The following is a 16,929-nucleotide window of genomic DNA, read 5'->3' on the forward strand; positions in this document are numbered from 1 at the left end:
CTCATTGCTGTCTTTCCTGTTGTCGTTGCAGCCACTGTTTTACAGGTTCGTAATCCCACAACTCACAAACATTGTTATCTCGTACGATAAACTTATGACGCTGTAAACTTTTCTATAGAAAATGTTCATGAGTGGATTTTCCGGGGACTTGGAAGGTGCACATGCCAAAGCCACACAACTAGCCGGGGAAGCTGTGGCTAATGTAAGAACAGTCGCTGCCTTCAATTCAGAATCGAAAATAGCTGGTCTTTTCGCCTCCAGTCTTCAACCTCCATTGCAACGCTGCTTTTGGAAGGGACAGATAGCCGGAGGTGGATATGGAATAGCTCAATTTTTGCTCTATGCATCCTATGCCCTTGGTCTTTGGTATGCCTCATGGCTCGTCAAGCATGGAATATCGGACTTCTCAAAGACGATCCGAGTTTTCATGGTCCTTATGGTCTCAGCCAATGGTGCAGCCGAAACTCTGACGCTTGCCCCAGACTTCATCAAGGGCGGTCGAGCAATGCGTTCGGTGTTTGAACTTCTAGACCGCAAAACTGAAATTGAGCCTGATGACCCAGACGCAACCATGGTCCCTGACCGTCTTCGTGGTGAAGTCGAGTTTAAGCACATTGATTTCTCTTACCCAACCCGGCCAGATGATTTAATTTTCCAGGATTTAAATCTTCGAGCCCGAGCTGGGAAAACTCTTGCACTTGTTGGACCTAGTGGCTGTGGTAAGAGCTCGGTCATTGCACTTGTACAAAGATTCTACGAACCGTTGTCTGGACGCATTATGATCGACGGAAAGGATATCCGAAAATACAATCTGAAGTCACTGAGACACCACATTGGTGTGGTGCCACAAGAACCTTGCCTCTTCGCTGCCACCATTTATGAAAATATCGCTTACGGAAGTGAGTTCGCCACCGAAGCTGAGATAAGCGAAGCAGCAAACTTGGCAAATGCTGACAAGTTCATTTCATCGTTGCCCGATGGATACAGAACATTCGTTGGGGAAAGAGGAATTCAGATGTCTGGTGGACAGAAGCAAAGGATTGCGATTGCTCGCGCATTGTTAAGGAAATCGGAGATAATGCTGCTGGATGAGGCAACAAGCGCGCTCGATGCAGAATCCGAGAGGTGTATACAAGAAACTCTGGATCGTGCCTGCGCAGGAAAAACGACAATTGTGGTTGCACATAGACTATCGACAATCAGAAATGCTCATGTTATAAACGTGATAGATGACGGGAGAGTAGCAGAACAGGGTTCTCACTCGCATATATTGAAGAACTACCCCGATGGAATCTATGCACGTATGATACAGTTACAGAGGTTCAGCCATGGACAAGCTGTTAATATGGTATTAGGTATGAGTTCTCAAGATCACCAAGGCCAATGAGTTGAAGGAAAACAGTACTAAAAAGAAGTATTTCTATATACCCACAAGTTATTTTTGACTCTCTTGTTTTGTTCACCTTTTGGTAGAGTATAGCTTGTGTATTATCTTAATTTATAATAATATATGTTCTTGTACTTCGCATATTTCTAGTTTACCCTTGCAATACAAATAGCATGAACTTTTTATTTTCTAAGTAAATCATATAATCATACTTTTGCTCGCTTTACTCACAAAATGCACGGTGTCTTTATGGTTAGGGGTGTTAAATGGGCGATGGTTTAGCTCGCCAGGCGACTCTATTTGCCTAACGAGCTATAACCATACTTTTGCTTGGCTAGGATGTTAATTGTACGACTGTTCGACTCGTTCAAGCTCGCCTGGCATGCTGGCTTGCATGAGCCAACTCTCTCAACAAAAGTGCGACTCATTTTGCCCCATGAGCTCGTCCCTCAGTGGGATGAGTCAAGATATAATATTATTTTTTACTAAAATTGTATATTTTCTCAAATTAGATAGTCGACTAGTAACTAGCTCCACTTAACATTCGTACTCGATCATTTTAAACTAATTAATGCTTTATTACAATACACAATCGACTTAAGCCTTAAAATTCCTAGCATTAGCTTTGAAAACTGAGTAAATTATCATTAACAATATTAAATTTATGATAACTGTAAAAAAAGAAAATTTCCATATCATTTGCACTGAGTAACTTTGTTCCAATTAGATTGATCATGACAGAGGGATGATGTCATCCACTCTCCAGAAAACTTTATCCTTCACGTGATTATCAAATTTACCTAAACTAGTAGAATTAATGTTACATTTATTACTTAATTAATATAATTATCTTGGCAGTGATTTTACAGTAATATATACCTTGAGTACTATGGACAATTGACGTGACTACTAATAATAAATTTAACATGCATTTAATTCCATTTAATTTGCAGTAAATTATACCATAGTTTTATTATATTTTGTTTACAATTAGACTTGTAAACTAGCATGTTCTTGTAAGTAATCCTTCATTTTCTCTTCATATTAAGATTGATTGATTCTAAATTAATTTAATTGACACCATTTTCAAGGTAGAACTAGTCAATGGTTTTGATTTATTCTTACAGAAATTTCGGAAAACATTTTCCAGTGATTAATCACGCCACCGGAAAATAACCACAAGCGTTCTATCTTCCAATAGGCTTAGATAAGTCTTACTACGATGGTGATTGAGAGGTACATAGAAAGGGGAAAACATAGTTATTGTCCGAAAGAACCATAAAAGAGTGGAATGGTGGAGATGAGATAGGCCTAGGATAATGTTTGGTAGTCGTGAATCCTACTATGGATATCTTGACTAGTTTAAAATATAATTTAAACTATGCAAAGCAACCATAAGAAACTCTGAGGTCAAGGTAGGATGTCAAAATCGACTGAGTCGCACAAGGGCAGGCTGGGCAGCTCGATCACCACTACATCTAACACGAGGGCATGTAATCTTGTAGTGTAGCCAAATTGGCATAGATGGTTTCTGATATCAAAATCTTTAAAGGAAAAGTTTGCCAATCACAGGCTCAAATCCATTGCACTCAGCAAAATACACAAGTACTAAGAATTAAACAAGAAAAAGAACTATTATAACTACATAAAATAATTGGGAAAAGGGATCAACTAACCATTTAAACAGTCGTCTAAACAAACATAAAAGAACACACGACATCTCAGTCAACATTATCCAAAAACCCAACAAGACTAACTCACATCGACATTAACTTTGGACCATTATCTGGCATTCCCATCCCAGCAGCTAGTTCAGCATCGAGTTGAGTGTGCGGTGCAGGCCCCATCATTTGCTTCACACTGTGCAAGAACAATATCAGCGTTCTCAAAAAATATAGCTAAAGTACTTAGTTACAGGGCCCGGAAAGTGAATATTCAAAAGTAGGAGATGAAATCAATACAATTACCACCTAAAACGCATACACTTAAGAAAAAATTTAAACACGAGGATATGTAAAACTGAAAATGAGCAGCTGGCCAAGGTGTTCTCCTCAGCCTGTCTAAGTACAGTCCATAAAGTTTGATTAAAAAATACAAGCATTGATGGAGGCAGGACTCGGAACCAATGGGACAGACCAGAAAACTTTTTAAAGCACAAAGTCTCAGAACTTTAAAAAAAAAAAAAAAAAAAAAAAAAAAGGTTGTCCCAGATTTCTGTGAGTCACTGGCACCCACCTCCCTTGCCACTGAATATAAGCTCATCGACTAAGGTTTATAGATACATATTAATACATCATTTTGCTATCTTGTAGGACGCGTTATACTTCAGTTCATTTTAACTTTCATCTGAAATCCTTAACCAAATAAATTACCCCGACATAACTTCCCTTACGGATTTGTATCCCATTTTATATCAAATTAAATTGGAAGTAAAATAAGAGGAAAATATTAAAAAAAGTTTTTGCCATTTTGTTGCTAACAGATGCAACTTCATAACAAAGCATTAAAACTTGAACTTATATATCTTGCATTCACTCAAGTTTTTATTACCATAATTGAACAAGAAATTCGTATTTCTTCCCAAAAGTAGTTGAGTTACATAAACGTGTAGCTAGGCAGAAAGTAGCCAGGGTGAGGGTTTGGCGAGCTCAAGCCCACACAACCCAACCTAAATAAAATTTATTATAGGTGCACAATGCCCACTAGGTTTGCAGAGGCCTGATACCAGGATTTGGAATCTGCCTCGTCATTGGAGAGGTAAAATCGAGCCAGAATCAATTCCATTAAGTGATCAAAGAATTGGCTGTGTTATTGGATTATTGATTTCAGGACAATGGCTGTGGGATAAGATTGCTGATTTCAGGACAAAGGCTGGAGAGACAATGAAATTAAGTATTTGAAGGCAAACACTCCTTGGAGTGAAGTTTCAGCGAGTTCTCACTTTTTCCCTTGAAGAGTCACTTTTATCATTGAACTCTAAAGTCCAGAATCAACCAAAGTTCATATAAATATCTTCCATAATGCTTTATACTTTAAGAAGTAATTTTTTTTATCATTAAACTAACTTGTATAATAATGAACCTATAGAATAAATGCTCATTTTTCTTTACAGTTTAATATTTTGTAATTTATTATTTTTCAATTATATAAATTTTGTAATTTTTAATATCTTAATCTGCTTTTGAAATAAATTTAAAAACTTATTAATTGCAAAATTATTAATTTAGTAATATCTCAAATTTCAATATTTTCTATTATTTCTTCATTAGACATATCAGAGAAGTGGTCTCTCATTCAAAATTAGTTGCTGCAGCGATGGTGTTTCACAGTTGCATTGGTTGGTGAGGGCTGAGAGAAATTTTGGAACAATAAGAGCATGTCTGATTTTCAGTACGCGTTTTTAATATCAAACATCAACGAGTGTGTAGCTTTTCTCACACTGCCAGCTCTCAAATATTGTGATTTTTTGTTGATAATCATGAATTTTAATATATAATCATTCTGCCGACATAAATGTTTTTGCTTTTAAACAAATAAAATTTTCTCAACTCCGCTTCAAAAAATTTCAGTAGCTCCTGTTATTGAATGCTAGGAGAGTTCAAGTAGGATTTAAGATGGATAAATACTCAGATAGAGCTTGATTATTAGTCAAACATTCATCAATCAGGGAATGAACTTCAAAACTCAGTTCAGCTTCGCTTGTATATGGATCTAAGTAAATGTCTCATATTTCCTAAATTACAAGTTTGAAGATGTCTGGATGCAGGTGAAGGTGATCTAAAAAGGACGACTTATGGAGATCAGTGATACCTATATGCTAAAGTTCTGTGCCACCAAATGTCCACACACACACAATGAAAAAAAAAAAAAAAAAAAGGAGGAAGAAGAAGAAGAAGCGCATTTACCAACTTTGAATTTCAAATCAGTTCAACACAAAAAAGAAAAAAATGTCTGATCTAAAAACATAATAAGCACGAAAAACTACTTTTTTATTTGAAAGAGAACAACAATTTAAAATGAAAAATCAATCAAGCATCAAAAATTGAAAAATTATGGCATATAGAATCTGAATTGTACATACCGCCTCCTATGCTTTTTAGTCTTGAAATGCTCATCTCTCACAGCCACGTTAGCGAAATACCGACTATAAAAACAAAAGTAGAAAATAAAAACCCAATAACTAGGATTGAAAAGCCTGTAAGCTGTTTTGTAAAAGAGTTAAAATCAAAATGGAAAAAATTACTCGCAGTGTAGACAGTAATATTGGCCCATTCCAGGAAGATCTTCGTCAACAGGCAAGGGTTTTCCCTCTCCCTCAGCTTTATGAAGCTCATCATATACAGCATCGTCGCGTAAACAAGAAACAGTTAAGAAAACATTCTTCGAATTAACAAAAAGTCGGCGTAAGATAGTAAGAAGTAGCTAAAAAAAAAAAAAAAAAGAAACATTGCGGAAAAAAAAAAAAAAAAGCAAAAAAAAAAAAAAAAAAAAGGATATCTTTAACAAGAAATTTAGTGCGGCGAGCAGTTTTGTGAGAGTAGCGGCGCTTCTTCACACTCCTGTGCGGGCACTTTCCACCCATTCTTTGTTATTTTTCCTTAATTTGTGAAATTAGGGTTTCCCTTTCTTCGATTTAGAATCCGAAACCATTGAGTCGGTTATGTCACCCTATGTGAGCTGCGCGGCGTCGTTGCATACTCGGATTTAGAGAATATTTTAGGGGATTTTGATAAAAAAGTCCAGTCAAACAATGTTATTTGATAAAATAGCCTCCACTTACAAAAAATAATAAACAAATAAGATCAAATGTCTAAAATACCCTCACCATTGAAAAGACTCAAATACCCATTTCAATCCAATTAAATCCCTCAAATCATCAGCAAAAATCAGTGGACGTGCTTTCCCGGTGGATGCTTCCTTAAAATCTTGTTATTCATTGCATTCTTCATCTATCTTCTCTAATATTTTGAGCATTTTAACAAGGATTTTGGTGCCTACATTATCCACATTGAAATTTCTACTATATTTAAAGAAAGAAGAAAGGTATTTTTAGAAATCTCATTTATATTGGTATTTTTATTGTTGAATATAGTATAAAATGATATTTTAGTTGATTTTATTTTCGCATTTGGTGTATATTTGCATCGTCCGCAACTATTGGACGATAACGACACTCCAGTCGTTATTAGTAGTTCAGAACGACACTACAGTCGTTATCTACCATGTAAAACGATAGTACAACCGTTATCTGTTATGATCTGTCCATTATTGATGATATATTGTGGTTACTTTGATCATTCAAATATGGTAACAATTTTCATATTATTTTGATATATACTTGAGTAAATTATTTAACTTTTTTTTTTTTTACACGTATGGATTCTGTAGAAATGATATGGGTACAAGTATGCTATTTTGTCGAGTTTAAAAAGACTGAAGAAAGCAAATGGACATGGGATTATATAGGAAACGGTGAAGAAAATGTGGATATTCTTTATGTTCCATCTAGCATTTCGTATATAGAGTTGTACAACAAAGTGCAAGAACTTGTTAATGTGGATTCAAAGTTATATGAAATTGAGATGATGTCCCTTAATCCTGGAATGTCTAAGTTTTCAGTTCCACCACAAAGGATTAACAGTGACATGAAAGTGAAGTGGTTTCTTTCTATTTGTAAAAAACATCCTCTTTGCGTGACTATTTCGACTAAAGTTACAGGTGAATGTGATAGTGTAAGGGAGTTTGAAAGAGATTGTGGAGTAGAAACTAATGGTGAAGTAGAAAAGGGAGATGTGAGCCATCAAAATGAAGTTGAGCTATATGATGGCGATCATGGAAATGATAACGTAGAAGAAGGAAACTCTGTGGATTGGGATAACTTGCATATAATTCAAGGTAGTTCCGAACAACAAGATTTCGAAGATAAATCTCCTCCGAGAAATGAAAACAATGTTGATTTCTCCATGGAAGAGGACATTATTGGTACTTCAACACAAGTCCTGTGTTCAATTCCTTATAGATCATCAGTTAGGATTCCAGAAAATGAGGATGTACATGATGATGAACTATTTCCAACTAAAAGTGCTTTGATATCAAAACTCCAGCTACTTGCCGTGAAGTACCAATTTGAATTTAAAGTGAAGAAATCAAATAAGAGTGTTTATACAGTCGTTTGTGTTGAGAAAATTTGTAACTGGCGTTTACGGGCAACGAGCATAGCTGAATCTGAGATTTTTCAAATACGAAAATATTCTAGCCATCACATTTGCTCTATGAGTGTTCGTCGCAGGGATAATAGACATGCTACCTATTCGGTAATTGGAAAACATGTAGCTCCAAAATATCATGATGCCAACATAGTGTACAGACCAAGAAACATTATCAATGACGTTCGTCGAGAGTTTGGCATAACTATAAAATATCACAAGGCGTATATGGCCAAAGAATTTGCTTACAAAGAGGTTCGAGGTAGCCCTGATGATAGCTATGCAAAGTTACCAATGTATTGTCACATTCTGGAGAAAAATAATCCTGGTACGTTGACCTTTATTGAAACCGATAATGATGGACATTTCATGTATTTTTTTATGGCATTAGGACCAAGCATACGTGGATTTCTCTCTTCAATTCGACGGGTAATATGTGTGGATGGAACATTTTTGAAATCTAAGTATCGAGGTACGTTACTTGTTGCCACATGCCAAGATGCAAATCGTCAAATTTATCCACTTGCGTGGGGCATAGTGGATTCAGAAAACAATGACTCATGGACTTGGTTCTTTCAGAAGTTACGACAGATAACCGATGACACAGACGAGCTAGTCTTTATATCTGACCGTGCAACAAGCATATCAAATGGTTTCAACAGCGTCTATCTTAACGCACATCATGGACATTGTATATGGCATTTGCAAACTAACTTGAAGAGCAAATTCCCTCGCATAGATATTGTGCCATTGTTTAGAGCTACTGCACAGGCATATAGTTTGGCAAAATTTGAGATTAATATGCAAGCATTGTGCAGTCTACACGAGAAAATCAGAGAATACTTAGAGGAAGAGGTTGGCGTGGAGTATTGGTCAAGAGCACATTTCAATGGAATCAGATACAATACTATGACCACAAACAATGCAGAATCATTAAATTCATTGTTGAGAAGTGCTCGAGAATTTCCTATACTTGCTTTGATCGAGTATATCAGGGAAAAGATGCAGAGTTGGTTTCATGATAGGCGCATTGATGCCGAAAAATGTACAAGCTATCTCACCCCGCCAATGGAGGAGAAAATGTACGATAGGTATAATGAGTCAAAAGGTTTTGAGGTAAAAGCTCTTAGCCCAGATGAAATGCAAGTGAGTGATAAAATGGAAAGTTTCATTGTTAATTTGGAGAGGGGGACATGCACATGTAAGGAATTTGATCTGGACCAATTTCCATGTGCACATGCAATTGCAGTAGTAAGGGATGTTGGAGACAACTGTTACAGGTTTTGCTCTCCATTTTATAGCACTTCTTACTGGAAACAAGCTTATTCTGAATATATATATCCACTGTCAAATGAGGTGGACTGGGAAATTCCCGATAGTGTTCGATCAAGAAAGGTGATACGACCGTTGACACGAAGAGGAAGTGGACGTCCACCAAAAAAAAGGAAACAATCAACCGGAGAGGTGTGCAAGTCTCGTAAGTGCAGTAGGTGTTTGAAAACTGGGCATAACCGTATCACTTGTACAGATCGTGCACCACTTAGCGAGAGACATGAATGATGAAGATAAAACCGCACATCTGTTGAATTTTGACTTTTATGATGTGCTTCTTTTGTAGTATTAAAAAGGACGGTGGTGTTATGATGTACTGCTTTTGTAATTCCTAAATGTAAACTATTTAAAATCTTTGGAATGATTCATTTTGTCATTATCTTAGAATCGATAAAGCCATAATGGCAGATATATTTTGTTGTCATATCGAAACATCACTGGTGCCGTTTTTTGTATTTTACCCAGAAAATATAAAAATATTGTTCAGAAATTAAACATTATTGATTTAATGACAATTTATTTATAAATATATAAGTTATCAATTATTCGTATTGTGTTTACATAACTAACGACACTTGTGCTGTTTTCAAAAATAGTAATAGCACTAGTGTTGTTCTCATTTTCCATGTTGTCCAAGTAATGCGAGTATCTCTCAAATGTTGTGAGTAGCATGTCCATCTCGTGACTCAAATGAGCTAAACTTTTCGAATACAAGGGCCCGAAAGGCTCGTGGATGCTCAAACTCGTGTTTATTGACCGAACGACACAAGTGCCGTTCTCCAATTTTTCGCTTCATTTCCTACGCGTCGACCTCAAAGATCGGACCTCCTAACTTAAGGAAGTCGGAATTATAGAATACGTGACGGATAGTGAGGAAATTGGCATGCATTTCGGTGAAATCACAAGTCACCATCCATATTCGTTAGAAAACCAAAGTAATGAGGGCATCTCTTTACTGACAGAACGACACTTGTGTCGTTCTGTCTATTTCTCCCATTTTTCGCTTCATTTCCTCCGCGTCGCCCTCAAAGATCGGACCTCCTAACTTAAGGAAGTCGGAATTATAGAATACGTGACGGATAGTGAGGAAATTGGCATGCATTTCGGTGAAATCACAAGTCACCATCCATATTCGTTAGAAAACCAAAGTAATGAGGGCATCTCTTTACTGACAGAACGACACTTGTGTCGTTCTGTCTATTTCTCCCATTTTTCGCTTCATTTCCTCCGCGTCGCCCTCAAAGATCGGACCTCCTAACTTAAGGAAGTCGGAATTATAGAATACGTGACGGATAGTGAGGAAATTGGCATGCATTTCGGTGAAATCACAAGTCACCATCCATATTCGTTAGAAAACCAAAGTAATGAGGGCATCTCTTTACTGACAGAACGACACTTGTGTCGTTCTGTCTATTTCTCCCATTTTTCGCTTCATTTCCTCCGCGTCGCCCTCAAAGATCGGACCTCCTAACTTAAGGAAGTCGGAATTATAGAATACGTGACGGATAGTGAGGAAATTGGCATGCATTTCGGTGAAATCACAAGTCACCATCCATATTCGTTAGAAAACCAAAGTAATGAGGGCATCTCTTTACTGACAGAACGACACTTGTGTCGTTCTGTCTATTTCTCCCATTTTTCGCTTCATTTCCTCCGCGTCGCCCTCAAAGATCGGACCTCCTAACTTAAGGAAGTCGGAATTATAGAATACGTGACGGATAGTGAGGAAATTGGCATGCATTTCGGTGAAATCACAAGTCACCATCCATATTCGTTAGAAAACCAAAGTAATGAGGGCATCTCTTTACTGACAGAACGACACTTGTGTCGTTCTGTCTATTTCTCCCATTTTTCGCTTCATTTCCTCCGCGTCGCCCTCAAAGATCGGACCTCCTAACTTAAGGAAGTCGGAATTATAGAATACGTGACGGATAGTGAGGAAATTGGCATGCATTTCGGTGAAATCACAAGTCACCATCCATATTCGTTAGAAAACCAAAGTAATGAGGGCATCTCTTTACTGACAGAACGACACTTGTGTCGTTCTGTCTATTTCTCCCATTTTTCGCTTCATTTCCTCCGCGTCGCCCTCAAAGATCGGACCTCCTAACTTAAGGAAGTCGGAATTATAGAATACGTGACGGATAGTGAGGAAATTGGCATGCATTTCGGTGAAATCACAAGTCACCATCCATATTCGTTAGAAAACCAAAGTAATGAGGGCATCTCTTTACTGACAGAACGACACTTGTGTCGTTCTGTCTATTTCTCCCATTTTTCGCTTCATTTCCTCCGCGTCGCCCTCAAAGATCGGACCTCCTAACTTAAGGAAGTCGGAATTATAGAATACGTGACGGATAGTGAGGAAATTGGCATGCATTTCGGTGAAATCACAAGTCACCATCCATATTCGTTAGAAAACCAAAGTAATGAGGGCATCTCTTTACTGACAGAACGACACTTGTGTCGTTCTGTCTATTTCTCCCATTTTTCGCTTCATTTCCTCCGCGTCGCCCTCAAAGATCGGACCTCCTAACTTAAGGAAGTCGGAATTATAGAATACGTGACGGATAGTGAGGAAATTGGCATGCATTTCGGTGAAATCACAAGTCACCATCCATATTCGTTAGAAAACCAAAGTAATGAGGGCATCTCTTTACTGACAGAACGACACTTGTGTCGTTCTGTCTATTTCTCCCATTTTTCGCTTCATTTCCTCCGCGTCGCCCTCAAAGATCGGACCTCCTAACTTAAGGAAGTCGGAATTATAGAATACGTGACGGATAGTGAGGAAATTGGCATGCATTTCGGTGAAATCACAAGTCACCATCCATATTCGTTAGAAAACCAAAGTAATGAGGGCATCTCTTTACTGACAGAACGACACTTGTGTCGTTCTGTCTATTTCTCCCATTTTTCGCTTCATTTCCTCCGCGTCGCCCTCAAAGATCGGACCTCCTAACTTAAGGAAGTCGGAATTATAGAATACGTGACGGATAGTGAGGAAATTGGCATGCATTTCGGTGAAATCACAAGTCACCATCCATATTCGTTAGAAAACCAAAGTAATGAGGGCATCTCTTTACTGACAGAACGACACTTGTGTCGTTCTGTCTATTTCTCCCATTTTTCGCTTCATTTCCTCCGCGTCGCCCTCAAAGATCGGACCTCCTAACTTAAGGAAGTCGGAATTATAGAATACGTGACGGATAGTGAGGAAATTGGCATGCATTTCGGTGAAATCACAAGTCACCATCCATATTCGTTAGAAAACCAAAGTAATGAGGGCATCTCTTTACTGACAGAACGACACTTGTGTCGTTCTGTCTATTTCTCCCATTTTTCGCTTCATTTCCTCCGCGTCGCCCTCAAAGATCGGACCTCCTAACTTAAGGAAGTCGGAATTATAGAATACGTGACGGATAGTGAGGAAATTGGCATGCATTTCGGTGAAATCACAAGTCACCATCCATATTCGTTAGAAAACCAAAGTAATGAGGGCATCTCTTTACTGACAGAACGACACTTGTGTCGTTCTGTCTATTTCTCCCATTTTTCGCTTCATTTCCTCCGCGTCGCCCTCAAAGATCGGACCTCCTAACTTAAGGAAGTCGGAATTATAGAATACGTGACGGATAGTGAGGAAATTGGCATGCATTTCGGTGAAATCACAAGTCACCATCCATATTCGTTAGAAAACCAAAGTAATGAGGGCATCTCTTTACTGACAGAACGACACTTGTGTCGTTCTGTCTATTTCTCCCATTTTTCGCTTCATTTCCTCCGCGTCGCCCTCAAAGATCGGACCTCCTAACTTAAGGAAGTCGGAATTATAGAATACGTGACGGATAGTGAGGAAATTGGCATGCATTTCGGTGAAATCACAAGTCACCATCCATATTCGTTAGAAAACCAAAGTAATGAGGGCATCTCTTTACTGACAGAACGACACTTGTGTCGTTCTGTCTATTTCTCCCATTTTTCGCTTCATTTCCTCCGCGTCGACCTCAAAGTTCGGACCTCCTAACTTAAGGAAGTCAGAATTATAGATTACGTGACGGATAGTGTGGGAATTGGCATGCATTTCGGTGAAATCACAAGTCACCATCCACATTCGTTAGAAAACCAAAGTAATGAGGGCATCTCCCAAATTACGTGACCGACATGGCCATCTCGAGACTCAAATGAGTTAAACTTGTCGAATACAGGGGCCCGAAAGGCTCGTGGCTGCTCAAACTCGTGTTTACTGACAGAACGACACAAGTGTCGCAAGTGTCGTTTAACGACACTTGTGTCGTTCTGTCTATTTCTCCCATTTTTCTCTTCATTTCCTCCGCGTCGACCTCAAAGATCGGACCTCCTAACTTAAGGAAGTCAGAATTATAGATTACGTGACGGATAGTGAGGGAATTGGCATGCATTTCGGTGAAATCACAAGTCACCATCCACATTCGTTAGAAAACCAAAGTAATGAGGGCATCTCCCAAATTACGTGACCGACATGGCCATCTCGAGACTCAAATGAGTTAAACTTGTCGAATACAGGGGCCCGAAAGGCTCGTGGCTGCTCAAACTCGTGTTTACTGACAGAACGACACAAGTGTCGCAAGTGTCGTTTAACGACACTTGTGTCGTTCTGTCTATTTCTCCCATTTTTCGCTTCATTTCCTCCTCGTCGACCTCAAAGATTGGACCTCCTAACTTAAGGAAGTCAGAATTATAGATTACGTGACGGATATTGAGGGAATTGGCTTGCATTTCGGTGAAATCACAAGTCACCATCCACATTCGTCAGAAAACCAAAGTAATGAGGGCATCTCCCAAATTACGTGGCCGACATGGCCATCTCGAGACTCAAATGAGTTAAACTTGTCGAATACAGGGGCTCGAAAGGCTCGTGGCTGCTCAAACTCGTGGTTATTGACAGAACGACACAAGTGTCGTTCTGTCAGTAAACACGAGTTTGAGCAGCCCCGAGCCTTTCGGGCCCCTGTATTCGACAAGTTTAACTCATTTGAGTCTCGAGATGGCCATGTCGGCCACGTAATTTGGGAGATGCCCTCATTACTTTGGTTTTCTAACGAATATGGATGGTGACTTGTGATTTCGCTGAAATCCATACCAATTCTCCCGTTATCCGTCACGTAATCAATAATTCTGACTTTTTTTAAGTTAGGAGGTCCGATCTTCGAGGTCGACGCGGAGGAAATGAAGCGAAAAATGGGAGAAATAGACAGAACGACACAAGTGTCGTTCTGTCAGTAAACACGAGTTTGAGCAGCCCCGAGCCTTTCGGGCCCCTGTATTCGACAAGTTTAACTCATTTGAGTCTCGAGATGGCCATGTCGGCCACGTAATTTGGGAGATGCCCTCATTACTTTGGTTTTCTAACGAATATGGATGGTGACTTGTGATTTCGCTGAAATCCATACCAATTCTCCCGTTATCCGTCACGTAATCAATAATTCTGACTTTTTTTAAGTTAGGAGGTCCGATCTTCGAGGTCGACGCGGAGGAAATGAAGCGAAAAATGGGAGAAATAGACAGAACGACACAAGTGTCGTTCTGTCAGTAAACACGAGTTTGAGCAGCCCCGAGCCTTTCGGGCCCCTGTATTCGACAAGTTTAACTCATTTGAGTCTCGAGATGGCCATGTCGGCCACGTAATTTGGGAGATGCCCTCATTACTTTGGTTTTCTAACGAATATGGATGGTGACTTGTGATTTCGCTGAAATCCATACCAATTCTCCCGTTATCCGTCACGTAATCAATAATTCTGACTTTTTTTAAGTTAGGAGGTCCGATCTTCGAGGTCGACGCGGAGGAAATGAAGCGAAAAATGGGAGAAATAGACAGAACGACACAAGTGTCGTTCTGTCAGTAAACACGAGTTTGAGCAGCCCCGAGCCTTTCGGGCCCCTGTATTCGACAAGTTTAACTCATTTGAGTCTCGAGATGGCCATGTCGGCCACGTAATTTGGGAGATGCCCTCATTACTTTGGTTTTCTAACGAATATGGATGGTGACTTGTGATTTCGCTGAAATCCATACCAATTCTCCCGTTATCCGTCACGTAATCAATAATTCTGACTTTTTTTAAGTTAGGAGGTCCGATCTTCGAGGTCGACGCGGAGGAAATGAAGCGAAAAATGGGAGAAATAGACAGAACGACACAAGTGTCGTTCTGTCAGTAAACACGAGTTTGAGCAGCCCCGAGCCTTTCGGGCCCCTGTATTCGACAAGTTTAACTCATTTGAGTCTCGAGATGGCCATGTCGGCCACGTAATTTGGGAGATGCCCTCATTACTTTGGTTTTCTAACGAATATGGATGGTGACTTGTGATTTCGCTGAAATCCATACCAATTCTCCCGTTATCCGTCACGTAATCAATAATTCTGACTTTTTTTAAGTTAGGAGGTCCGATCTTCGAGGTCGACGCGGAGGAAATGAAGCGAAAAATGGGAGAAATAGACAGAACGACACAAGTGTCGTTCTGTCAGTAAACACGAGTTTGAGCAGCCCCGAGCCTTTCGGGCCCCTGTATTCGACAAGTTTAACTCATTTGAGTCTCGAGATGGCCATGTCGGCCACGTAATTTGGGAGATGCCCTCATTACTTTGGTTTTCTAACGAATATGGATGGTGACTTGTGATTTCGCTGAAATCCATACCAATTCTCCCGTTATCCGTCACGTAATCAATAATTCTGACTTTTTTTAAGTTAGGAGGTCCGATCTTCGAGGTCGACGCGGAGGAAATGAAGCGAAAAATGGGAGAAATAGACAGAACGACACAAGTGTCGTTCTGTCAGTAAACACGAGTTTGAGCAGCCCCGAGCCTTTCGGGCCCCTGTATTCGACAAGTTTAACTCATTTGAGTCTCGAGATGGCCATGTCGGCCACGTAATTTGGGAGATGCCCTCATTACTTTGGTTTTCTAACGAATATGGATGGTGACTTGTGATTTCGCTGAAATCCATACCAATTCTCCCGTTATCCGTCACGTAATCAATAATTCTGACTTTTTTTAAGTTAGGAGGTCCGATCTTCGAGGTCGACGCGGAGGAAATGAAGCGAAAAATGGGAGAAATAGACAGAACGACACAAGTGTCGTTCTGTCAGTAAACACGAGTTTGAGCAGCCCCGAGCCTTTCGGGCCCCTGTATTCGACAAGTTTAACTCATTTGAGTCTCGAGATGGCCATGTCGGCCACGTAATTTGGGAGATGCCCTCATTACTTTGGTTTTCTAACGAATATGGATGGTGACTTGTGATTTCGCTGAAATCCATACCAATTCTCCCGTTATCCGTCACGTAATCAATAATTCTGACTTTTTTTAAGTTAGGAGGTCCGATCTTCGAGGTCGACGCGGAGGAAATGAAGCGAAAAATGGGAGAAATAGACAGAACGACACAAGTGTCGTTCTGTCAGTAAACACGAGTTTGAGCAGCCCCGAGCCTTTCGGGCCCCTGTATTCGACAAGTTTAACTCATTTGAGTCTCGAGATGGCCATGTCGGCCACGTAATTTGGGAGATGCCCTCATTACTTTGGTTTTCTAACGAATATGGATGGTGACTTGTGATTTCGCTGAAATCCATACCAATTCTCCCGTTATCCGTCACGTAATCAATAATTCTGACTTTTTTTAAGTTAGGAGGTCCGATCTTCGAGGTCGACGCGGAGGAAATGAAGCGAAAAATGGGAGAAATAGACAGAACGACACAAGTGTCGTTCTGTCAGTAAACACGAGTTTGAGCAGCCCCGAGCCTTTCGGGCCCCTGTATTCGACAAGTTTAACTCATTTGAGTCTCGAGATGGCCATGTCGGCCACGTAATTTGGGAGATGCCCTCATTACTTTGGTTTTCTAACGAATATGGATGGTGACTTGTGATTTCGCTGAAATCCATACCAATTCTCCCGTTATCCGTCACGTAATCAATAATTCTGACTTTTTTTAAGTTAGGAGGTCCGATCTTCGAGGTCGACGCGGAGGAAATGAAG

General features: G+C 39.7%; 3 protein-coding genes across 3 annotated transcripts; 2 read left to right on the forward strand and 1 right to left on the reverse strand.

Moving 5' to 3' along the window:
• Window positions 1–3: 3 nt before the first annotated feature.
• Window positions 4–1,530, forward strand: LOC111404751 (ABC transporter B family member 1-like; the record flags this gene model as incomplete). Its single annotated transcript, XM_023033513.1, has 2 exons — window positions 4–45; window positions 119–1,530. Coding segments are annotated over 2 exons (1,311 nt in total), but the record flags the coding sequence as incomplete, so codon positions are not given.
• Window positions 1,531–2,922: 1,392 nt separating this feature from the next.
• On the reverse strand, window positions 2,923–6,123 carry LOC111404143 (zinc finger protein 593-like). The gene is made up of 4 exons (XM_023032897.1): window positions 5,885–6,123; window positions 5,631–5,739; window positions 5,469–5,531; window positions 2,923–3,247 (listed from the first exon to the last, which is right to left on the reverse strand). Exons 1-4 carry the CDS (start codon window positions 5,967–5,969, stop codon window positions 3,145–3,147), a joined length of 360 nt encoding a protein of 119 aa, XP_022888665.1. The 5' UTR covers window positions 5,970–6,123; the 3' UTR covers window positions 2,923–3,144.
• Window positions 6,124–6,762: 639 nt separating this feature from the next.
• LOC111404752 lies at window positions 6,763–9,153 on the forward strand. Its single transcript, XM_023033514.1, has one exon. The coding sequence runs from the start codon at window positions 6,763–6,765 to the stop codon at window positions 9,151–9,153; it is 2,391 nt and encodes a 796-aa protein (XP_022889282.1).
• Window positions 9,154–16,929: the final 7,776 nt, after the last annotated feature.

The sequence above is a fragment of the Olea europaea genome, chromosome 11 (genome assembly GCF_002742605.1).
Source record: "Olea europaea var. sylvestris chromosome 11, O_europaea_v1, whole genome shotgun sequence".
NCBI lineage: Eukaryota > Viridiplantae > Streptophyta > Magnoliopsida > Lamiales > Oleaceae > Olea > Olea europaea.

Coding starts and splice junctions, on each gene's coding strand:
- LOC111404752 (XM_023033514.1), top strand. CDS start 6,763: ATGGATTCTGTAGAAATGATATGGGTACAAGTATGCTATTTTGTCGAG.
- LOC111404143 (XM_023032897.1), bottom strand. CDS start 5,969: ATGGGTGGAAAGTGCCCGCACAGGAGTGTGAAGAAGCGCCGCTACTCT. Junction 5,532..5,630: donor TATTACTGTCTACACTGCGA/GTAATTTTTTCC, acceptor TTGTTTTTATAG/TCGGTATTTCGCTAACGTGG. Junction 3,248..5,468: donor ACTAAAAAGCATAGGAGGCG/GTATGTACAATT, acceptor GTTCTTGCACAG/TGTGAAGCAAATGATGGGGC.